The sequence below is a fragment of the Schistocerca piceifrons genome, chromosome 2 (genome assembly GCF_021461385.2).
Source record: "Schistocerca piceifrons isolate TAMUIC-IGC-003096 chromosome 2, iqSchPice1.1, whole genome shotgun sequence".
NCBI lineage: Eukaryota > Metazoa > Arthropoda > Insecta > Orthoptera > Acrididae > Schistocerca > Schistocerca piceifrons.
In genome coordinates this window covers 355,418,591-355,444,251 of record NC_060139.1, presented here as the reverse complement: position 1 = coordinate 355,444,251, position 25,661 = coordinate 355,418,591, and the positions used below count along the sequence as shown (strand labels likewise).

The 25,661-nt window shown below is 44.2% G+C and overlaps 1 protein-coding gene across 1 annotated transcript in view; it reads left to right on the top strand.

Annotated features, from left to right (window-relative positions):
• Nucleotides 1-25,410, top strand: part of LOC124775378 (ATP-binding cassette sub-family C member 4-like) — a 165,394-nt gene extending 139,984 nt beyond the window's left edge. The window contains exons 21-24 of the mRNA XM_047250213.1: nucleotides 7,503-7,663; nucleotides 9,936-10,065; nucleotides 25,091-25,201; nucleotides 25,308-25,410. Coding sequence (XP_047106169.1) covers nucleotides 7,503-7,663; nucleotides 9,936-10,065; nucleotides 25,091-25,201; nucleotides 25,308-25,370 — 465 coding nt within the window. The 3' untranslated portion in view covers nucleotides 25,371-25,410. The remainder of the gene's footprint in view (nucleotides 1-7,502; nucleotides 7,664-9,935; nucleotides 10,066-25,090; nucleotides 25,202-25,307) is intronic.
• Nucleotides 25,411-25,661: the final 251 nt, after the last annotated feature.

Sequence of the window (25,661 nt, the reverse complement as noted above, 5' to 3'; positions counted from 1 at the left end):
AAGAACATCACACACATCCATGTCCGAGGCAGGATTCGAACCTGCGACCGTAGCAGTCGCACGGTTCCAGACTGAAGGGCCTAGAACCGCTCGGCGACACCGGCCGGCTATCCGCATGGCTGTAACGGATCGTGCAGCCACGTCTCGATCCCTGAGTCAACAGATGGGAACGTTTGCAAGACAACAACCATCTACACGAACAGTTCGACGTCGTTTGCAACAGCATGGACTATCAGCTCGGAGACCATGGCTGCGGTTACCCTTGACGCTGCATCACAGACAGGAGCGCCTGCGATGGTGTACTCAACGACGAACCTGGGTGCACGAATGGCAAAACGTAATTTTTCCGAATGAATCCAGGTTCTGTTTACAGCATCATGATGGTCGCATCCGAGTTTGGCGAAATCGCGGTGAACGCACATTGAAAGCGTGTATTCGTCATCATCATATTGGCGTATCACCCGGCGTGATGGTATGGGGTGCCATTGGTTACACGTCTCGATCACCTCTTGTTCGCATTGACGGCACTTTGAACAGTGGACGTTACATTTCAGATGTGTTACGATCCGTGGTTCTACCCTTCATTCGATTCCTGCGAAACCCTACATTTTCAGCAGGATAATGCACGACCGCATGTTGCAGGTCCTGTACGGGCCTTTCTGGATACAGAAAATGTTCGCCTGCTGCCCTGGCCAGCACATTCTCCAGATCTCTCACCAATTGAAAACGTCTGGTCAATGGTGGCCGAGCAACTGGCTCGTCACAATACGCCAGTCACTACTCTTCATGAACTGTGGCATCCTGTTGAAGATGCAATGGCAGCTGTACCTGTACACGCCATCCAAGCTCTGTTTGACTCAGTGCCCAGGCGTATCAAGGCCGTTATTACGGCCAGAGGTGGTTGTTCTGGGTACTGATTTCTCAGCATCTATGCACCCAAATTGCGTCAAAATGTAATCACATGTCAGTTCTAGTATAATATATTTGTCCAACGAATACCCGTTTATCATCTGCATTTCTTCTTGGTGTAGCAATTTTAATGGCCATTAGGGTACTTGTAAGATACTGAATAGTTCTTGTACATAATTTCAGACTGAAAATGAAATAATTTTCATACTTTGGGCAAATGAAACTATCTGAATTACACTGAAACCCTATAGAAAATGGCATAGGCATGCTTGTTCAAATACAGAGATTTGTAAACAGGAAGGATACGGCGCTGCTGTCGGTAACGCCTATATGAGACAACAAGCGCCTGGCGCAGTTGTTAGACGGTCACTGCTGCTACACTGGCACGTTATCAAGATTTAAGTGAGTCTTAACGTGGTGTTGTAGCTGGTGGACGAGCGATGGAACACAGCATCACCGAGGCAGCGATGAAGTGGGGATTTTCCCGTACGACGATTTCATGAGTGTACCGTGAATATCAGGAATCCGGTAAAATATCAAATCTCCGACATCGTTGCGACCAGAAAAATGCCCTGCAAGAACGGGACCAGCGAAGAGTGAAGAGAATCGATCAACGTGACAGAAGTGCAACAATTCCGCGAATTACTGCAGATTTCAATGCAGGGCCCAGCGTGTGAACCATTCAACGAAACATCATCGATATGGGCTCTCGGAGGCGAAGGCCCACTCGTTTACCTTGATGACTGCACGACGCAAAGCTTTACTCCTCACCTGGGCTCGTCAACACCGACAGTAGACTGTTGATGACTGGAAACATGTTGCGTTGTCGGACAAGTGTCGTTTCAAATTGTATCGAGCGGATGGACATGTACGCATATGGAGACAACCTCATGAATCCATGGACACTGCATGTCAGCAGGGGACTGTTAAAGCTGGTGGAGGCTCTCTAACGGTGTGTGGCGTGTGCAGTTGGAATGATATGGGACCCCTGATAGGTCTAAATACGACTCTGACAGGTGATACGTAAGCATCCTGTCTGATCACCTGCATCCATTCATGTCCATTGTACATTCCGACCGACTTCGGCAATTCCAGCAGGAGAATGTGACACCTCACACGTCCAGACGTGCTACAGAGTGGCTCCAGGAACACTCTTCTGAGTTTAAACACTTCCTCTAGCCTTCTACTTCCCAGACGTGAACACTGTTGATCATATCTGGGATGCCTTGCAACATGCTGTTCAGATGAGATCTCCACCACCTCGTACTCTTACGGGTTTATGGACAGCTCTGCAGGATTCGTGGGGTCAATTCCTTACAGCATTACTTCAGACGTTAGTCGAGACCGTGCCACGTCGTGTTGCGGCACTTCTGCGTGCTCACGGGGGCTCTGCACGATGTTATACAGGTTTGTCAGTTTCTTAGGCTCTTCAGTGTATTTTTTGTCAATCCAACAGACGAACATAAGCGTTTCACTGAAGACAAAGCATCTCATCAGTTACAAGATGCTCATCACAAACAAACAAAATACTAGGTCACAGACGAATTTCGTAGACTGGTGCTTTGAGAGGGATTCCTGGAAATTAGTTTTTGATCGGCATCGTCTTCTTTGCAGCTGCAGACTTGCTCTCCACCAAGCAAAGGACTTCACAGCTTCCACGCTCTGGAAGTCAAGGCTTAAGGTCTGGATGTTTTTTGCTCCTTCATTTTAGGCGTGGACAGGACTCCTCTTAAAGAACTTTGGGGAGCATTTAAAGCAGAAGAATATGAAGAGTGAGGAGTCCCCACTTGCATTCGGTAACTGATGTGTCGCTGCAGCAGGTGTGGATGGCGGCGAGCTGTTGCCAGAAATGTCGGGCGAGATCTCGAACAAAGCTGAGGGAGCGAATGCAGTTTTCGAAATAATGTCTGGATTATATGCATATATCGCTGTTGCTTTGAACCCAGTAGTCATTGGTCTATCCCAAACACTAGAAAATATTTTCCAAAATGTAGCTGTGCTCTTTTAACGTTCTGGATGAGACACTTAGTACTTGTGCACTTTATCATTCCATTACGTCTCAAAGGATTTGAAGACTGGTTCATCTATCTGTTGCAATTCGTGGGTGGTAATATTCGAGAGGCTAAAAAGAGTAATGTTTTGTCTTTCCGCTGCAGGATCAGATCCAATGTCACCGTGTGAAGAAAGCCCTTCAAAAACAAGTTATGTTTTATCGACATTCTTCTTGTACTGTGAAAAGTGGTCGAGCCGATATGTGAGAACGTCTTTGGTCACACTCCCCGTGGGCGTCAGCACAGCTTTGCTGCCAGGAAGAAGTTCTCTTCCCACTCTGGTCTCAGTCTCTGCCTCCTGAACAAAATCATGGGCGAAATGTAACGTGACAAATCGTTTCCACATATAACAACCATGGCATTCTCAGCGTGTTCTGGAGCTATCAAGAGCGTTCGTGTAGCTCCTTTTTGTGCGAGTACCAGTTGCTGGTGGTGCAATGTTGGTCTAAAACCTTTCTCATCGATATTGTATAGCAGATGAGGTTTATCAGCTATTCCGATACGATCCATTAGTTGTTTTAGTTTGATAAAGTAGTCAGTCAGTTCGATTTCGAACCCTTCCGGTATTTAGATTTTGCGCCTTACAGCGTCCTATTCGTTGGTGACATTTTAGAAACAGTTCCATTCATTAGCGTCCTATTTTATTGGTATATTTTTGAAAGGGTTTGGAATTTTGTTCTCTGCACAGAAGGTGACACTGCGTTTGAAAATATTGATTGTGACAGGCATCCTACATGTGCCAGTCGAAAAATTCGGTGACAAAGTTCCCTCTCTTGCTCTATACTTAGAATACAATGTCATTCTGCCTTTCTTTCGGCTATTTAAGCAAAATAGTGTGGTTTCGAAGTGTCAGTCTGGGAATATGAAATTTTCTTGATGCTTTCATCACCAACACGTAATCACGAGTTGCAAGTGAAGTTAACTCCGTCTGCTCTGTTGACCACTTGGCTCGCCTCTGTTGCACGTTGGCTGATTCAATGTTTACCACTAAAAAGAATAAAAAATGTTTATTAAAATATTGTATTACATCCCATTAATTAGGGTCAGTTTATAGTCCTTAGAAAACTTAAAATATGCGAAAAAAGACGTAATGAGACTACATGGATTCGACCAATTGACAACATAACCAGGAGCCAGCGAAGGAGGCTCATGGAATAGAATATTAATGCTGTGAAAAAACTCTGAAATTCTGTAATTCCTACACAGTCTCAAGCAATTAACATACTGAGGAAGGTAAGACATGAAAGTAACTAACGCCATCAGAGTATGGCCTCATGACTTGATGTCTAAATGACTAAGTATTAATACATTACACAGTGAATAGACAAACTGAATAATACAACTAGAACCTGTGATTCATCCAAGAAACTTCGCGACAGAAATTACAACGACGTGTAGGCCAGACTAATAAGTCAGCATATGATTACACTGAAATCTGCTAGAAGGAACAACCTCACGTTAGGCGACCAGAGATACTTCATAATCAAGTAGGTGCAGCCATTTAGAAGTTATCTAGCGTACTTTCACCACAGATGTGCATTGGCTTGCCTGGCCTTACGTTGCCCACCTACCTTAGTCTACCTTACAATAAAATCTTCTCGGACTACTAAGAGCGTCACTTCAGAAGGTGGCCGTTGGTAAGCCAAGAAGATTTTGATTCATCGATAAACTTCGAAAACCTTCGCATACACACAGGGCGTAATATATGAGATAAACAACTACTGCATTAAAAGAAAGGACGAAAGGAGAAGATATACACTAAGTGTAGAAATGACACAATTACCGCGGAGGATATCACCACATCGTTTCTCAGATACCTCTATGCGTAAATATTCTCTATGCACGTGTGCGTCTATATTTGCACAGACGTATTCGAGAAAAAGGAATGAGTAACTCAGTAATTGAGAAGGAAGTATTTCTAATTCATACACAGAGCGGGCCAGTCACCACAAATACTGTGATGAACCAAAACATTGAGATCATTGTCCACTGCGAGACTGAGTGCAGCCTGGTGGCACTATGGGCACATGGCACGGCAAGGAAAACACACTGAGGTGACAAAAGTCATGAGATACCGCGTAATATCTTGTCGAACCTGCTTTTGACTGGAGGGGGTTGGGTTGGGTTGTTTGGGGAAGGAGACCAGATAGCGAGGTCATCGGTCTCATCGGATTAGGGAAGGATGGGGAATGAAGTGGGCCGTGCGCTTTCAAAGGAACCATCCCGGCATTTGCTGGAGCGATTTAGGGAAATCACGGAAAACCTAAATCAGGATGGCCGGATTTGACTGGAGGAGTGTAGCAACTCGACTTGGCATGGACTCAACAAATCGTTGGAAGTCCCTAGTAGTCCTTAATTGAGAAGGCGTTGCCAATGCAAAATTTCGAGCCCGAACTGACCTCTCGATTAAGTCCCACACATGTTCGATGGGATTCATATCGGACGATCAGGGTGCCAAATCATTCGCTGGTTTTGTCCAGAATGTTCTTCAGTGGCCCAGTGACGTGGCGCACTGTCGTCCATACACATTCCATCGTTGTTTGCGAACTTCAAGTGCATGAATGCAAATGGTCTTCAAGTAGCCGAACATAATCATTTCCAGTCAATGATCTATTCAGTTGGACCAGAAGACCTACTCCATTCCACGCAAACACAGCCCACACCATTATTCAACCACCACCAGCTTGCACAGTGCCTTGCTCACAACTTGAGTCGATGGCTGCGTGTGGTGTGCGCCACACTCGAACCCTACCATCAGCTCTCACCAACTGAAATCGGACTCATCTGACCAAGCCACGGTTTTACAGTCGTCAAGGATCCAACCGACGTGGACACGAGCCCAGGAGAGGTGTTGCAAGAGATGTGCTGTTAGCAAAGACACTCGCGCCGTTCGTCAGCTGGCATAGAACGTTAACGCAAGCTTTTTCCTTACTCTCCAAATGGAGCGTTCGTTGTTCGTCGCACATTGGTTTCTGCGAATATTTCACGCAATATTGCTTGTCTGTTAACACTGAGAACTCTACGCCAACGCCGCTGCTCTCGGTAGTTAAGTGAAGGCCGTCGACAATTGCACTGTCTATGATGAGAGGTGATGCCTTAAATTTGATATTCTCGGTACGATCTTGATACTGTCGATCTCAGAATATTGAATTCTCTACTATTTCCGAAGTGGAATTTCCCCTGGGTCTAGTTCCAACTACCATTCCGCGTTCGAACTCTGTTAATCCCAGTCGAGCTGCCATAATCACACAGTAAACCTTTTCACATGAGACACCTGGGTACAAATACAGCTCCGCCAATGCACTGCCCTATTATATGCCTGTAGACGTGAATATCGCTATCCACTGACTTCCATCACCTTGACATATATACGCGTAGCAGAGACGAATGGGAAGACATCCTAGACCGCAAATGGAGAAAAGCAATTCGCATAAGCGATTTTGAAAAAGAGCGGAATTTCGTAACCTGGAACGAGTATCTCGGAAAAGACGAAGTTGGTCGGCTGTTCTCATGCTACTGTCATGAGAAACTATGTGCTATGGTTAAAGTACTGTGAAACTACGAAAGGATGACGAGGTCTCGGACGCACACACCTCAACACAGGTCGTGGAGGTCACAAGCTCGCACGCTCTTTGTGGCAGGACATGTAGCAATCTCTGGTTGATCTGCGGTCAGAGTGCAGTAAATACTACCATGGCGTCGTAATTATTTTTGAGGAGTGGGGGCTATCTTCAGTTTTTTGACTAGATGTTGAGGCTAGCCACGATTACCTGTTTTGTGCTAATCTCTTCACTCAGAGTAGGATTTACACCACACATACTCATATATTTATTGTGTATAACTTTCCAGCCTTTTCTTCCCACACAATTCAATCCTTCTAGAGGTCTCTTAAAGGTAGCTTTTCTATGACGTCTTAACACTTTTCCTACTTCTCCTAACCGATTTGCTCTGTTTCAACTTCTTCTGCTCAATTCTGCATGAAAGCCTCATTTCTTATCTGTTCAGTCAATTATAAGCATCCTTCAGTAATACCACATCTGAAACGCTTCGATTCACTTCTTTCCCGATTTTCCCACAGTCCACAATTCACTTCCATTCAAAGACTCGCCCCAGACGTACATTCTCAGAGATTTCTGTCTCAGCTTAGCATCTATATTTCATACTAGTGAACTTCTTTTAATGAGGATTGCTTTCTCTGTCTGTAATGCCCTGCTTCTTATATCCTTCTTGTTTTATTTTGTTTCCAAGGTCTCAGAACTTAAATTCTTCCACCATATAGTGCCCACTTTAGATGCTAATTTTATCTCTAGTATCGTTCTGCTGTGTCTCAGTACATTAGATATTCTTTCGTTTTCTCTCGGTCACCATTCTGTGATATGTAGACTTTTCATCTAATTCAACAGGTCTTGGATTTTTTCCATACTTTTACAGAGGACAGCAGTGTCATTAGGGGATCTTGTCACTGATATCTTTTCATCCCGAACTGTAGAACTATTAATATATATTTCTCAGGTTGTTCCATTTTATCCTATAATTTCACAGGTGGAGCTCAAGTCGAGCATACAGACACTGGACTTCCGGGTGACGGAGGGCGGCAGTAATTTCAGCGTGGGCCAGAGGCAGCTGGTGTGTCTGGCGAGGGCCATTCTCAGGAACAACAGGATCCTGGTGCTCGATGAAGCCACCGCAAACGTCGATCCAGAGTGAGTATTTACACCAAAAATACTTAAGCTTTCGCGCTCATAGTAAGAACTGCAAAGCCATAGCAACATTTTCCAAGTTTTCAAGTGGCAGTGTTCAGCTTCAAATGTCTCACGTTTAGCTATTGCCTTTGACCGGAGCTGCCAATGATTAGCGCACATTCCGCACTGATGCTGTTACCCTGAATGTAGATTGTGCCGACGCATAAAAAAGTTATTCAGAGAAAAAACTACGAACATTCTTTGCGTCCCTACGTGATGACTCTGTAGAGATGTCTGGAATTAAAATAGCGAAGTAAGTACTCACAAAGAGGCGTACAGGCAGTATCTCTTCGTTCGATACTTCCATGAGTAGAAGATGAAGCTCCCTTACATAGCCTCTACTGCACATTTCGAGGCAAGTTTCAGAGTAGATGTAGATATTGACGCGTCATTTGGATAAATTACAAAGTAGAATATTTTTAATTGAGCCAGCCTTTCCCAATGTATGAAAGACCGCTTCCTGAAACGAACTTCCGAAGAATTATTTGTATATAACCAATGCAATGGAATGTATTCGAATTAACTCAAGGCATTATGGTGGAATCAGATTAAGAAATGGGGCACATGAAATAGCAGACGAGGTTTGTTATTTGGATAACATAACCGACGATGTTGGAAGTGAAAGTGGTGTAACACATTATCCAATCGAAACTATCCGGAATCCACTGTGTAATGCAGAATCCACCACTAAATGTCACGAGAGGTGAACCACCAGTGTAAAAGGAGAAGGTGGAGTACTGTGTTGTCAGTGAAGAAGCAGTAACAGTAGAATGTGTCTGTCAGGAAAGTTAGGTGACTTCAAGCACGAACTAGTCTTTGGATGTCGCCTGTGTAATGAAGCCTTCTGGGACATTTCAACCCATGTAAAGCCACCCAAGTCGACTGTTCGTGACGTGACTGTGGAGTGGACGCGCTAGGGAACGTCGATAGCTAAACCAAGAGCAGGCACTCCTCGTGTACTGGCGGACAGGGACAGTCGAGCACAGCGGAGGGTGCTTGCAAACCACATGACGTCAGCTTAAGGCAACGCTAAATGCGGAAAGATATGAACAGATTTTACAATGTTCTGTACTGCGTACCGTAGAGCAATTGTTCGGAGATGACGATTGTATCAGCTTGATAATACATCCTGTCGTGAAGCAGCATCTGAGAGGCAGTGTGGATAACAACCTTCCTAAGTGGACTGGTCTCTCCAGGGTTCCGAACTGAACGCTTATGGGCTGAAGTAGAACGTTGACTTAGCTCCAGACCCCAGCGTCCAACATCACTGTTTTCTCTGGTTTCGGCTCTTGAGGAAGAGCCAGATGCTACCTTCCTGGACAGACATTCAGATGTTTCATTTAAAGTGTCACCAGCAGAATTCAAGCCGCCATAAAGGCGAATGGTAAGCACAATCGTTATTAGTGTCCACTAACAGATGTGTGGTCTGTTTTCATCAGATAGTATATGTAGACCTGCAATAGCAAGGTGAGTTTTCTAAAAAAGAGAAATATCTTCACGTCTAACACAAAGGTAAATGGAGAGTAACTTCGTACAGAAGTGAAACGTGGGCAATAAACTGTACAGACAAGAAGAGAATAAAGCTTTTTCAAACGTGTGCTACACAAGAATTCTGGCGAGAAGATAGGTAGGTCGGATAACTAATTGAAAGCTGCTGAATAGAATCGTGGAGAAAATAAATTTATAGCACAACTAAAAGAAAGGAACGGTTTATAGGATACGTTTTCAGTTTTCGAGAAATACTTAATTCTGTTATCGTGTGTTTGGAGAATGGGGGTTGGTGAGGAAGAGTAAAAATTACTACGGGCTTGACTACAGTAATCAAGTTAATGTGAGTACAGATTGCAATAGTTACGCTCATATGAAGAGAATGTTATAGAATTGAGTAAAGTGGAGATGTGGTTCAAATGGCTCTGAGCACTATGGGACTTAACTTTTGAGGTCATCAGTCCCCTAGAACATAGAACTACTTAAACCTAATTAACCTAAGGACATCACACACATCCATAATCGAGGCAGGATTCGACCCTGCGACCGTAGTGGTCGCGCGGTTCCAGACTGAAGCGCCTAGAACCGCTCGGCCACTCCGACCGGCGTGGAGATGTGATTCAAAGCATTCTTAGGAGTGAGGATAACAACTACGGTAACATGAGAGCTCTTCCTCAAATTAGAAATATGTCAGCATCATCTTGTAAACAAAAGAGCAGTGTAAATTTGCAAATATTTGTTGCAGGACCGACGCGCTTATCCAGGCTACTATCCGCAGGAAGTTCAAGCACTGTACAGTGCTGACCATAGCCCACAGACTTAACACCATTATGGATTCAGATAAGGTTCTCGTGATGGATGCGGGAACTATGGTGGTAAGCTATGCTGAATTAACTAATAGAGTAGTCAGTATCTGATAAACAGATTTAATTCTGCTAGATACTTATACGCCAGTTAAATCAAACCGTTATTAACTGTCATACAGAATGCCACAATGCATATTTTCCTTATTGGAATGTCATGGAAAGATATTTTTGCGTTTCTATTTGCTTCCGTAGGTGCAAAAACTTGTAGAATGACGTACCTTTCGTAATAGGTGATGTACAATGTTAGGCCGTCTTGATAAAGTAAGTTTCAACACCGAAATTGTGTTACTCTACTGTCTAGATGGACTCAGATTTTAGAAAACATACGTACTTACGATTGTGGAAAGGTACTGAGGGAATGGCGATGGTATACGAGGTTCAAATCACTATCGGGTCACCCCAGCGTGATTTCCAAAAATGATTCAAATGGCTCTGAGCACTATGGGACTTAACCGAGCGAGGTGGCGCAGTGGTTAGACACTGGACTCACATTCGGGAGGACGACGGTTCAATCCCGCGTCCGGCCATCCTGATTTAGGTTTTCCGTGATTTCCCTAAATCGCTCCGGGCAAATGCCGGGATGGTTCCTTTCAAAGGGTACGGCCGACTTCCTTCCCTGTCCTTCCCTAATCCGATGAGACCGATGACCTCGCTGTCTGGTCTCCTTCCTCAAACCAACCAACCACTATGGGACTTAACATCTGAGGTCATCAGTCCCCTATACTTAGAACTACTTAAACCTAACTAATCTAAGGACATCACACACATCATGCCCGAAGCAGGATTCGAACCTGCGACCTTAGCAGCAGGGCAGTTCCCGACTGAAGCGCCTAGAACCGCTCGGCCACAGTGGCCGGCTCTAAATGTGTTATTGTGGAGTGAGTGTGTGTGTGTGTGTGTGTGTGTGTGTGTGTGTGTGTGTGTGTGTGTGTGTGTGTTATGAAGGAGGGAAAGAGACGTTTAAGAATACTTAAGAATAAAATAACATATACCTATAAAAAAGGATTTAAGAAATCCTGTAAATGATCATCATGTTGCCGTACTTCCCACGGGGAATATGTTCTTAGGTACACAGAGTGCAGATTATCTTTGCAGTGAACACAAAACATTCATATCTGAGAAAAATGTGGAGAATTAATAGATAAAAGTAGAAAGTACAGTTCAATATACTTTAGACATACGTATGTGTCGACCATGGCTGTGAGGTCAACAGCCCTGGTATAAACTAACTACGAGGGTAAGGAAAGCATCATCACAGATTTAAATAGTCAGAGCGATGTTGAGAGACAAAATGTGAACCAACACAAGAATGAGCGTAAGGAGAGCAATGTGAGAGGTACTCAATGCGAAAGGTACTCAATGAATTAGAAAGTAATGTTTTGGCGATTGATGTGATGAAAATCCGAATTACTTTTGGTCTTCCGTACAGTCTGTATTGATCGAAGCCACGTATGCTATCGCTCCGTTCTCATACTGGCAACGAAACATAAGATGGCAGAGAGAAATCCGAATACTGAATTCGGTCTTCCGAAACTGTTTCACAGGGAATGATCTTAATACAGATTTCTCTTGCAGTTATGGTACGACGTGTACAATAAAGATTCTGAGTTAAGTGATCGCGGAAAGGAAAATAAACTGAAATCACTCACCTGAGGAAATGAAACTGGAGCTGATGATAATTTTACGATTCGACAAAAGTTATGTGAAAGTACTTGATCCTCTCGATCTTACTTCACTGCAGCTACGACAGAAAATAGTCGCAGGTCATTCATGTCATCAAGGAATTTCGTCAGACAGATGCACCTAACTGTATGCCTGCATAGAAAGGTTACGTAGAGAGAGAGAGAGTGGCCTTCGGTGAAATCTCAGTGATTCGTTGATCGTGTTGCCATTCTTTCATTCTCTGGCGTTTCTAAACATCATTACAATATCAGGCTCAGTTCATCATTGCGATATGAGACATAGTTTCTAGATTCGCAATGATCTCATCTAAAATTCATTAAGCTGGGAAGGAAAAATGTGTATGGAGGCCACCAAATTCAACAAAGAATATCCAAGCAGGAAATCCTGAAATCGTTTCAGAGTGTCTCAAGTAATACAAATTAAATCCCTTTTTTCCTGGTCAATTCACATTTTTCCCGGAACATTGTATCAAATGGCTATTACACTAGTGGCTATAAAAATTGCTACACCACGAAGATGACGAGCTACAGACGCGAAATTTAACCGACAGGAAGAAAATCCTGTGACACGCAAATGATAAGCTTTACAGAGCATTCACCAAGATTGGCGCCGGTGGCGACACATACAACGTGCTGACATGAGGAAAGTTTCCAACCGATTTCTCATACACAAACAGCAGGTGACCGGCGTTGCTGGTGAAACATTGTTGTGATGCCTCGTGTAAGGAGGAAAAATGCGTACCATCACGTTTCCGACTTTGATAAAGGTCAGATTGCAGACTATCGCGATTGCGGTTTATCGTATAGCGACATTGCCGCTCGCGTTGGTGAAGATCCAATGACTGTTAGCAGAATATGGAATCGGTGGGTTGAGGAAGGTAATACGGAACGCCGTACTGGATCACAACGGCCTCGTATCACTAGCAGTCGAGATGACTGGCGTCTTATCCGCATGGCTGTAACGGATGGTGCAGCCACGTCTCGGTCCCTGAGTCAACAGATCTGGACGTTTGAAGGACAACAACCATCTGCACGAACACTTTGACGACGTTTGCAGCAGCACGGACTATCAGCTCGGAGACCATAGCTACGGCTACCCTTGAAGCTGCATCACAGACAGGATCGCCTGTGGTGGTGTACTCAATGTCGAACCTGGGTGCACGAATGGCAAAACGTCATTTTTTTCGGATGAGTCCAGGTTCTGTTTCCAGCATTATGATGGTCGCATCCGTGTTTGGCGACATCGCGATGAACGCACATTGGAAGCGTGTATTCGTCATCGCCATACTGGCGTATCACCCGGCGTGATGGTATGGGGTGCCATTGGTTACACGTCTCGGTCACCACTTGTTCACATTGACGGCACTTTGAACAGTGGACGTTACATTTCAGATGTGTTACGACCCCGTGGCTCTACCCTTCACTCGACCCTGCGAAACCCTACATTTCAGCAGTATAATAAACGACCGCAAGTTGCAGATCCTGTACGCGTCTTTCTGGATACAGAAAATGTTCGACTGCTGCTCTCACCAACTGAAAATGTCTGGTCAATGGTGGCCGAGCAACTGGCTCGTCACAATACGCCAGTCACTACTCTTGATGAACTGTGGTGTCGTATTGAAGTTGCATGGGCATCCACATCTACATCTACATGATTACTCTGCAATTCACATTTAAGTGCTTGGCAGAGGGTTCATCGAACCACAATCATACTCTCTCTCTACCATTCCACTCGCGAACAGCGCGTGGGAAAAACTGACACCTAAACCTTTCTGTTCGAGCTCTGATTTCTCTTATTTTATTTTGATCATCATTCCTGCCTATGCAGGTTGGGCTCAATAAAATATTTTCGCATTCGGAAGAGACATTTGGTGACTGAAATTTCGTAAATACATTTCGCTGCGACGAAAAACGTCTTTCCTTTAATGACTTCCAACCCAACTCGCGTATCATATCTGCCACACTCTCTCCCCTATTACGTGATAATACAAAACGAGCTGCCTTTTTTTGAACCCTTTCGATGTCCTCCGTCAATCCCACCTGGTAAGGATCCGACACCACGCAGCAATATTCTAACAGAGGACGATCGAGTGTAGTGTAAGCTGTGTCTTTAGTGGACTTGTTGCATCTTCTAAGTGTCCTGCCAATGAAACGCAACCTTTGGCTCGCCTTCCCCACAATATTATCTATGTGGTCTTTCCAACTGAAGTTGTTCGTAATTTTAACACTCAGGTACTTAGTTGTATTGACAGCCTTGAGAATTGTGCTATTTATCGAGTAATCGAATTCCAACGGATTTCTTTTGGAACTCATGTGGATCACCTCACACTTTTCGTTATTTAGCGTCAACTGCCACCTGCCACACCATACAGCAATCTTTTCTAAATCGCTTTGCAACTGATACTGGTCTTCGGATGTCCTTACTTGACGGTAAATTACAGCATCATCTACGAACAACCTAAGAGAACTGCTCAGATTGTCAGCCAGGTCATTTATATAGATCAGGAACAGCAGAGGTCCCAGGACGCTTCCCTGCGGAACACCTGATATCATTTCAGTTTTACTCGACGATTTGCCGTCTATTACTACGAACTGCGACCTTGCTGACAGGAAATCACGAATCCAGTCGCAGAACTGAGACGATACCCAATAGGGCCGCAGCTTGATTAGAAGTCGCTTATGAGGAACGGTGTCAAAAGCTTTCCGGAAATCTAGAAATACGGAATCAACTTGAGATCCCCTGTCGATAGCGGTCATTGTGGTATCTAGCAGCGCGCTCCGCTGGTGCGTCCGCCGGCCTGGCGCCGAGCGAAGTCGGGCGGGTTGCGTCATCGACTCGCTAGGCGCTCAGCGGGCAGTGCGGCACTACGTTTTTGATTTTTTTCAAACTGTTGCATCCTTGAGCCCCCGGTTCGCGATGTACGCTCATCGGTTAATGGCTGACGCTACATATCACACTGTATTAATAATTATAGTACAGGGTTACATCACCAGCAAGAGCTACATTCTCAGCAAGTACACCAAGTCCTTTCATCCATAAATGTATTTTTTCACCATTACGCAACCCGCCCGACTTGGCTCGGCGCCAGGCCGGCGGACGCACCAGCGGAGCGCGCTGCTAGAGCTACTACAGCGCGCGTACGGGATAACACACTCTGGCTGGTGTTATCTGTTATCAGTGCGTTACATAACCAAGGTCACTTGCTCTGTATATAAGCGGGCAGTGCCCGCCAGCGGAACTATTCCGCTGTGAGCTCTATCTGCAACAGCATTGAAGCACTATGCCTCGACGACGAGTCTACCGTCAACGTCGCCATCGCATGTTTACTGTCCAGGCTTATTATGTGTTCCCTTCCAGCTGTACCTGTACACGCCATCCAAGCTCTGTTTGACTCAATGCCCAGGCGTATCAAGGCCGTTATTACGGCCAGAGGTGGTTGTTCTGGGTACTGATTTCTCAGGATCTATGCACCCAAATTGCGTGAAAATGTAATCACATGTCAGTTCTAGTATAATATATTTGTCCAATGAATACCCGTTTATCATCTACATTTCGTCTTGGTGTAGCAATTTTAATGGCTAGTAGTGTATATTGTACTCCACATTAAACATATAATACTCATATATTAAATAGCATACTAGAATTTCTGCTGTAAAGTGAGAGTAAATCCAGGTCTTGTGGCAGTCTATAGGTGATAATATTTCTGCGTGAATTGAGGCAAGAAAACGGCGCTCTCTGTGTGTATTACCGATGGTGTAAAGAGAACTGGCCAGTAACTCTCTGTATGTAGGTTCTCTAGACTGACTTCTATCTGCTACCGACTTAAGGAAATTAGTTCATGCTCGATTATTATGACCTTTTTGAAGAAATAAAACCCAACTCTCTCTGAATGCCCATGAGACGAAGAAGAGAGTAGGTAGCTTCATCCACTCCATACCGCGCTCCTTGATTTGCGGAAGGCATCCGATACAGTTGTACACTATCACCGTAGGAACAAAATCGGAGTCAACGGAAATCTGACTAATTTTGAGAACTGTACTCAGGACTTTTTTGAATCAAGGCTCAACAAGTCGTTATTAAACTGGCGAAATAATCTGTGTGATATAGCTTCAAATTACTAACAACAAAAAGGGAATGGGAAAAATGATGTTAACCATTCGGGCTCTGAACACGTCTTTTTTGAAGATTTTGTTTCGGGTTGTCTCATAAGTTCGCTCGCTTTTCGTTGCAGTGAAACCACAAAAAACGCCTGGGAGTATTTCTCCCCGCGGCACAGCTACGACAGAGTGGTTGCCAGCTTGTCTGCTTACACACTTCACATACAAGGTCGTGCACAATATACAGCAAGTGATGCGTTTGCCACTGAGGAAATTGTGCAGGCAAAGGAAAAGATGAAAGATGGAAGGCGAAATGTCTGGCAAATATGGCGGTTGGAGTAACACATCGCACTCACAAGAAAGCAGTTTTTGATGGGTCACCATAGAGATATGTTGTCTGGCATTGTCGTGGTGAAACACGGTATCGTGTCCAAACTCCGGTCGTTTCTCTTCAGTGACTGCCTTCAGACGAGCCAATTGTGAACTGTATTTCTCAGAAGTGATAGTCTTATTCGGAAGAACTTCGTTCCACAGGATGCCTCTGCAATCCCACCAGATGCATAGCTGAACCTCTCTCGGATGAAGCCCTGGATCACGAAATGACAGTGGTGGCTGCCCTTATAAAACAGCCCAGTAATATATGGTTAGCTTAGAAATTATGAAAAAATTACTTCACAGAATCTTTCGTAGTAGTACAATGGACAACCAACCCAGAATCTACTGTGAAAATAATATTTCGTGGTAAACTGACTCCCACGTTCCTCATCATCCCAAAAACCCAAGGCTAAATCGTTTGCTTTTTCAGGAGTGTTTGCTTAGTAAAAGGACATACTTCCCGGCGAAGTTCCGCAGAAATCTCATAGGTCCGTACGATTTCTTTATGACTCTGCGTGCAAAATTTGTACATTGAGACTATATCAAACAACAATGTATCATATAATGAATGAATTTCTATTAAATTTTTAGTAAAACACTATGCGGAATCAACCATTTCCTTAGTTCAGGTTTGTTGATAATTTCGCGCACCGAGTGACCCTGTATGACTGAAAAAAACAGCAGAGTCTTTCTTATAGAAGCGTAACAGTACACTTGGACAGAACTAAAGACAAATATCACTAATACTTCTGCTGAACGATGCTAGAGGATTTTATGAGCTATGAGATTCCTTGAGGAAAAGAAGAATCCCTCAATCATTCAGTAAGTGTTCGGGCAAAACTACTCGTTCGAAACACAGCTCGCTTTATTCACATGCAATATCTTGCAAATGTAGGGGACGATCAAAAAATTTCCATCTCATGCCGTTGCTGCAGCGTATATGCAGCATAGCTCGACTATGATGCACCAACATACACCGGCATGCAGACAAGGGATTAGTGTGACATTCATGTATTTCTAATGTGCGTGCAGTAAATGCGAAAAAGTGAACTATGGTGACTTTACTACCAAATACATCCAAAGAGGACCAACGTGCTGTTATTCTTTTCTTGACTGTCGAAGGACAAATACCGGTAGACTTCTGTTGGGGAACGAAGTATGTATGTGGGGAAAGTTGTGCACAAAGCGTTCTGCAGCTACATGATAACGCACGCCAACGCAAGTGCGAGATACTCGAGCATCCGCCCCATACTCCTTATCTCTGCTCATATGATTATCACGTATTCGGTCCCTTAAGAAAACGCCTTCAAGTGTCAACCATTTCTGACGGACGAGTATGTGCAACGGGCGGTTACGGGCTTCTTCACACAGCAACACATGGTGTTTTCCAAACGGAAATCTTCAACTTGGTATGTCGGTGGGATGATTGCCTCAATGCTCACGACCTTTTTACCTCATTGGTATATCGAGTCTGTACGGCCATCGAACGGAAACTTTTTGATAGCATTTATAGTATGTGGAAATTAAAAGCCAGATTCTGCCTTCGGAGGTTTCCGAAAGGCGTCCGACACGGCAATACATTACCGTTCGATTATGAAGATAAAGCGATACGGAATATCTCCTCATATCTCCAGCGCGAACCCGATTTCCAGCGACAAGTTCGAAGTTTGCTCTGGCGTACTTTCTGAGTGTTTCAGTATAAGGGACTCGTGTTTTCGATGACGCTTTATAGAATAATAATATAATTATGATTTATTCGGTTTGTAATACCAGTCACTTCTGTTTCACCAAAAATATCTTCACAGCTCTCAGCTGCAGAAGTGCAGTATTGTGGTTGCCAGCGATGCGGGAACGACTCTATGTACAGCTACACACATCAAAAAAAGTTCTGCGTCACCTCGGTTTCGAGAGTTCCGGAACCTATACAGAAAATTGGAATAGACATCAACATAAACATCATTTCCGCCCTTTTTATTGCTCATGAAAACCACACATTGCATGTTGTAACACCATACAGCGAGACCTTCAGAGGTGATGGTCCAGACTGCTCTACACACCGGTACCTCTAATACCCAGTAGCACGTCCACTTACATTGATGCATGCCTGTATTGGTGGTGGCATACTATCCACAAATTCATCAAGACACTGTTGGGTCAGATTGTCCCACTTCTCAACAGCGATTCGGCGTAGATCCCTCAGAGTGGTCGGTGAGTCACGACGTCCATAAACAGCAATTTTCAATCTGTTCCAGGCATGTTCGATAGGGTTAATGTCTTGGGAACATGCTGGTCACTCTAGTCGAGCGATGTCGTTATTCTGAAGGACGTCATTCATAGGGTGTCCACGATGAGGGCGCGAATTGTCGTCCATGAAGACGAATGCCTCGCCAATGTGCTCCCGATATGGTGGCACTATCGGTCGGAGGATGGCATCCACGTACACCACTTCCCTGACCACCAGCGGCGTGTATTTTACCCACATAATGTCACCCCAAAACAACAGGGAACCTCCACCCTGCTGCACTCGATGGAAAGTGTGTCTAAGGCGTTCAGCCTGACCGGGTTGCCTCCAAACACTTCTCTGACGATTGTCTTGTCGAAGGCATATGCAACACTCATCGGCGAAGAGAACGTAATGCCAATTCTGAGCTGTCCATTCGGCATGTTGTTGGGCCCATCTGTACCGCGCTGCATGGTATCGTGGTTGCAAATATAGACCTCGCCATGGACGTCGGGAGTGAAGTTGCGCATCATGCAGCCTACTGCGCACTGTTTGAGTCGTAACACGTCATCCTGTGGCTGCATTAAAAATGTTATTCAACATGGTGGCGTTGCTGTCCAGGTTCCTTTGAGCCATAATCCGTAGGTAACGATCACCCATTGCAGTAGTACGCCTTGGGCGGCCAGAGCGAGGCATGTCATCGACAGTTTCTGTCTCTCTGTATCTTCACCATGTCCAAACAACATCACTTTGGTTCACTCCGAGACGCCTGCACACTTCCCTTGTTGAGGGCCCTTCCTGGCACAAATAACAATGCGGACGCGATCGAACCGCGGTATTGACCGTCTAGGCATGGCTGAACTACAGACAACAAGAGCCGTGTACCTCCTTCCTGGTGGAATGACTGGAACTGATCGGCTGTCGTACCCCCTCCGTCTAATAGGCACTGCTCATGCATGGTTGTTTACATCTTTGGGCGGGTTTTGTGACATCTCTGAAAAGACAAGTGGACTGTGCCTGTGATACAATATCCACAGTCAACGTCTATCTTCAGGAGTTCTGGAAACCGGGGTGATGCTAAACTTTTTTTGATGTGTGTGTTATGGCCGTCTTTCGTTGGATTCATTGAACCCATACACGACTTGCATGTCAGGCAATTCTTCATCAGTAAACTTTGCCATACATCCATATATCACTGTAAATATACAACTAACACTGATGGAAAAGTAAACATTACTTAATGAGAAATCGATGGTTAAAAATAAATTGGGCTTTTCTGTAGTCAGTAGCAGGTACCGCGAGTCAGTTACATAAGATATTTTGCCGATGTTTTCAGTGGAAAACAAATACAAATGTAAATTATGATAATAAATCCAGCGGAAAGCAGTTACTTTAAACAGGTCACCGGGGACTACTGATCCCTTGTACGAAAATACACAGAAAACATCACAACAAAACCACGGAAATTTTGTCGGTGGAGTCCAAATTCAACGGATTTGTTCGAAGAATATGTAACTAATTCATTGCACTATTTTATCCTGGTTGGAAAATGATGAGCGAGAACAAATCCATCGAAAGCTTTCTCGGTACACACTAACGATTCGTCAGATAGGGCCAACAGGGCTAAAGATTGTTCACTGAGGCTGCTGAAATTTACGGTACTGTAGCGTCGGTGGATGATTATAATCAAGTGCAGAACGCCTTATACTGTGTATCTGCTTAGTATAATGAATTGAAGCTCTCTTTAAATGTCGACAAATTCAAGATAATTAGTCCAAAAAATAAGAAATGTCCTGATAGTACTCGATTACAAGAGTAGTGATTGAAAAGGAAGGGAGCGAGTTGGGGAAGTAGGAAGTTACTGGGGTCAGAGAATATAAACAATATTAAACGAACAAATTTTATTACAACACCATCAATTAAGTGGTGAGAAATACAAATGCAATACAGGTAATGGGTAACACCTTGAATTGTTGGTCGGTTGCGTTAATAATAATTGCTTAAATTCAAATAATGAGAAAAAATATGTTAGCATACTCTTAATCCTTGAATATACACTTGAGTGGCAATCCAGAAAACGACAATACAGCACGACAGATTTATTAACTTTCATTTGCATACTTCAGACAACTGCGTTGAGTCACCCAATATTTAAGAATTATTTGTGCCACTTGAAAAAAAAACATTACAGTTTCTCTGATTCGCAGTTATAATGAACCGTAAAGTACAGGGCACTAGGGTTAACGTGCAAGACGCGATTAAAATCAAAAGCATCCAACATAGATTACACATATGTACATTGTACCCATGTATCCACATTCACGATTTTGGATATTTAACAAGTTAATCACCATTAGAAAAATCAGTTTCAGTTATCATAGTTAAGCGGGACGGAATACAAAGTCCTTACATTAATAGAGGCCAATATGAATGCAAAGATTTACTGGTAGAATGATATTCTGTAGAAAAAAAAAAGCACCCAAGAATAATAAACTTCTTGAAACATTGATAACAGAATTACACATGGTGAAAGTGAAAGTTTTCGTAACACTTTAATAAAAGAATTATATGGCGCTCATTCACAAGCGCTTCTAGTCAACAGAGTACAAGTTTAAAATATTACAAATGGGTATACCTGAAAGCTTCAGTAAAAACAAAAACACCGGAGAAACATTACCAAGTAACAGTCCAAGTATCAACTTAATGAAAACGAATAAGAGATAATGATCACTTACCAAATTATAATAAGCCATATTACTCCGCAGGCCAACTACACAAATCAATGAAGAAATAGACCTAATGATCCAGTGTCTTCAGGCACACCAGAATGGCTCGTACGCATGAACAGGACTAACTGGGCGTAGAGAGGATACAATATCACACATGTACAATCCACTTGTGACACTGGTCCTAAATACTGCCTGCAACATAACAAACTTCATTAACACATCTGGCGCTCACAAAAGCTTGCGTCTCACATAACTTATAGAGCGTATATCAAAGTAGAAAACCAAAAGAAGCAGATATTACAAGCGAAATTTTGACAAAAGAGCACCAGCGATCGACATATCCGACAAAGATTGTTACAATTGCAGTGTGGAAGCATTAAACGGAATAAGAGAATATAAACGCAAAACAGGAAGTGGAAATCTATGTTCTACGCGGGGAATACTAGCGAGTACCAACTTAGCGAAGCGGGTACTAAGTAATTATACTCGTGGACTAGGTACTACCAACGGACGTTACATTATGGTCACGAACCTAATAGAAAGTATGTCCACTTTTGGCAGGATAACGGAGGCGACGGGTCGTGGCATGGAAGCACTGAGGCCTTGGTAGGTCGCTGGAGGGAGTTAGCACGACATTTGCAAACACAATTCACCCAGTCTCTGTAAATTACGGGGAGCTGGCGACGATCTCTGTCGCCATTTTCAATCTCAACCCAAATGTGTTCCATCGCGTTCACATCTCGCAAGTTGGGGGAGGGGGGGGGGGGAGGGGGGCAAGCACATCTGTTGAAACTCGCCGCTGTGTTCCTCGAAGCACTCTATCACACTCCTGGCCTTGTGACATGACGCATTATCTTGTTGAAAAATACAACATCCGTCGGGAAATATAATCACCATCAAGGGGTGTTCGTGGACTGCAACCAGTGTACGATACCACTTGGCCATCATGGTGCCTTGCAGAGCTCCACTGAACCCGTGGATGCCCACGTGAATGTTCCCTAGAGCACAATGGAGCCCCCGTCAGCTTGTCTCCATCCCAGAGTACAGGTGTCAAGGGCTGTTCCCCTGGAAGACGACGGGAATCGGCCCTCTCATCGGTATGATGAAAAAAGTATCGGGATTCATGAGACCATGCAACGCTCTGCCACTGCGGCAACATCCAGTGCTGATGGTCACGTGTCCATTTCGGTCACAGGTACGGATGTCGTGGTGTTAACATTGGCTCACGCGTAGATCCTCGGCTGCGGAGGCCCATCGTTAGGAGTGTTCGGTGCACCGTGTGTTCACACACGCTTGTACTCTGCCCAGCAGTAAAGTCTGATGTTAATTCCACCATAGTTCGCAATCCGTCCTTTTTTACCAGTCTGCCCAACCTACGATGTCCGACGTATAAGGGTGATGGCAGCCCAATCCCACGACATCCAGACGTGGTTTCTCGTTACTTTCACCAAGTGTTGACGACAGTCACTACAGCACTCTTGGAACACCCGACAGGTGGTGCAGTTTCCGAAATGCCCGTGCTCAGCCTCCGGGCCACGGCCGAACTTAGATAGATTTCGCGCTTGCCCCGTTCTACGCACGGACAGCACGCTCACTGATACGTGTGTCTGACTAGCAGTCGTTCCTCGCCAGGTGTCACTGCTATCACCTGGGCGGGTTTATATCGATAGTAGATCGGTGATCATAATGTTCTGGTTGATCACTGTACAAGCCTAACACCGAACAGCGCAATTACCACGGTGGTAGGCCCCTACAATAGAAAATGACAGCCGCGCAACAGTGTTCTACTGACGGACATAAAACAGAACAACACACAAAAAAGACGAAAGACACATATTACATACCAAATAACAGACCCACATCCCTTCGAGAAATTAGAGCTAATACGGAAGCTCACAGATAATTATTGGTCCCATGCACCTTCGCGAGTGGAACATGTTAGGGAGCTCAGTTATCGGCACAAGAAGTACCCTCTGCCGCACGACATTAGGTGGCTTGTGTAGTGTAGTTGTAGATATACCATAGGATGTGCTCATCATGGGCGTGGTGCTCTTGAAACGAGAAATTAAATACCAGTTGCTACTGGATCGACATAACACAGAAGAGAGCATCGAAAAACATCGTACGTCACATGAACCATGATAGCCGAATACTCGTACTGACATTTATATTCTTTCACAGCCACACAACGACTCACAATGCGTAGCATCAAGTACAGTGACAAAATTTGAATAACGTAAGTTGCCTTGCAAAACGGTCAGGTGCTCGTAACCAAGAAGCCGGAAAGCACGAAATGTTGAGGAAAAATCAGAAACCTTAAGATAATTCCGTATCCTACCTTCACCATTAACAATCGAACTGCTTTGAGACAATAAGATAATTACCTGCTGCACTTAGCGCCGCAAAGATGTAAGGTGCTAGGCTGCTCGAATCCGTATCACTGACTGACAGCAACGAAACCGAGGCCAGACGATAATTTCCTTCGACTCGGCCGTAAACAGACAGGGAAAACAAGACACGGGGGACGCGGCTCACCAACGACACCGAGCGCCTCAGTCACTCAATTCAGCTGCCTCCCAAAACCAGCCAGCGCACAACCTTAAATCGGAACAAGACCATCCGTTGGCCCGCCAGCTTGCGGGATGGTGTGGTCTCGTTCCTAGACAGCGCCAAAAACTTGAAAAGCAGAGCCGCAGCTATCGATATTCGATGTACGTGGCGCGCATAGGGCTCGATGGCAAACTTTGAGATCCCATTTCGCAGCAGCCTTAAGAATCGACATGGAAAAGGATGAACTCGTAAATTCGGTAACAGCAAAGACTGACAGAAAATTTAAATTTTATGGGAGGTTCCCGGAAAAAATGCGATGAACCTAAGGAAATCAAGTACGAGACGGTTGTGGAACCAAATGACAAAAGTTTGGAATACCTATCAAAAAGCCTTGACAGCAGACATGTAAGGACTTCACATCAGAAATCCACTATTGTGACTGTAACGTGCCGTACGAAACTGTAACGAAGATGCTAATGGAGCTAAAGTAGAAATCTTTGGAAGAAAAGGCGAACTGTCTCTCGAGGAACCCTGAAACCTGTTGGCTAAAACCCATTATTCAACAAAAACCACGCAACAGTTGTGCTGTCTCTATCATAGTCTGTATGTCATGCAGCGATCATGCGAATAAGATAGATTAGTGTGCGTCCGAGGCATACAGACAATCATTTTTCGGTCGTTCCAACCATGCACCAAAGTGGTAGGGTAGATATTCACTGATGTCGGTATGAACTGTCCAACACAGTACCGTGACTTACGATGTGTGAGTGTGAATGTGGGAACACTATCATGTACAGTTTTAGCAGTGACGGATTAATCGTGGTGGTTCTCCACTATGGCTAGTTTAGTCAGCTACAACAGTAGTCGACTTCCCTTTCAGCGTCACATGATTTGCCTAACGTGCCGACTGTTGTCGCATCGGGTGTCGATGTATACAACAATAGTGTAACAGATATTGGACACTGCTCTAGCATAAATGGACACATTTATCATATGCTTGTTGTTGCTAAATATTTAGGTATGTTTATTATACCTTTTATTTATATTTTAACGAAAGTCATCGTACCAAAAATATTACACAGCAACACACAAATTATCGATAACGAGGTGTAAAAGGTCATGTGCTTCTTGTATAAAATCAAAAAGCAAACGTTTCCGCTGGAAGTATGTCGGTAGATTTCACAAGTAGCCAGACTATTCATGACGAATTAGTCTTCGATTGTGTGATCTTGCCTTATCAAAACAATTCTTCCATCATCAAATTTTCATTCCGATCTTTCCATGAAACAAATGCGTTAAATACTGCTGGTCTCTTGAGCCAACGCTTCATTGCTTCTACCTTGTCAGAATTTGTATAATATAATAACTCCATATTCCAGGAATACGACCATCCACATATACTGCTGAGAAATCCATCTGGCTTCCTGTCCAGACTTGTGGAAGAAACGGGCGCTGCGATGGCAGAACAGCTAAGAGGTGTTGCGAAGCAGGTGAGAGTCTTATTGGGCAGACGATTCTTAGTCGACGTAAATGTGTAGTAATTTTTTTAAAATTCGTGAGACTTACGTGTACAAAAGTGCTTTTCCTTTTTTCCAGAGCTACAACGAATTACATGGTCTGCAGGAAGACTTGGAAGAAGAACAAATTACAGTGCTGTGAATCCTAGTACGTCACTTCCTTCTGTAGATGGCCGTGTGTGTTACATATTTTGCTTCAACGTTGTATCTCAGTAAGAATATCCGAGCGTCCATTGAGGAAGTGATAACTACCACTGATCTCAGTGACTGTTGGAGAGCTGGATTTATTTCGTGCGAATTGTGTTATTGAAGACAAGGTGCGTTTCACTGTTCTGTCGTAGCACAGCAGAGAGAATGCCTGGCTCAGAAGCTGGTAATAAGATGCCCTCTAACGGTTCCGAAGAGCGGTATCAAATGATCTTCCTAGCAATGA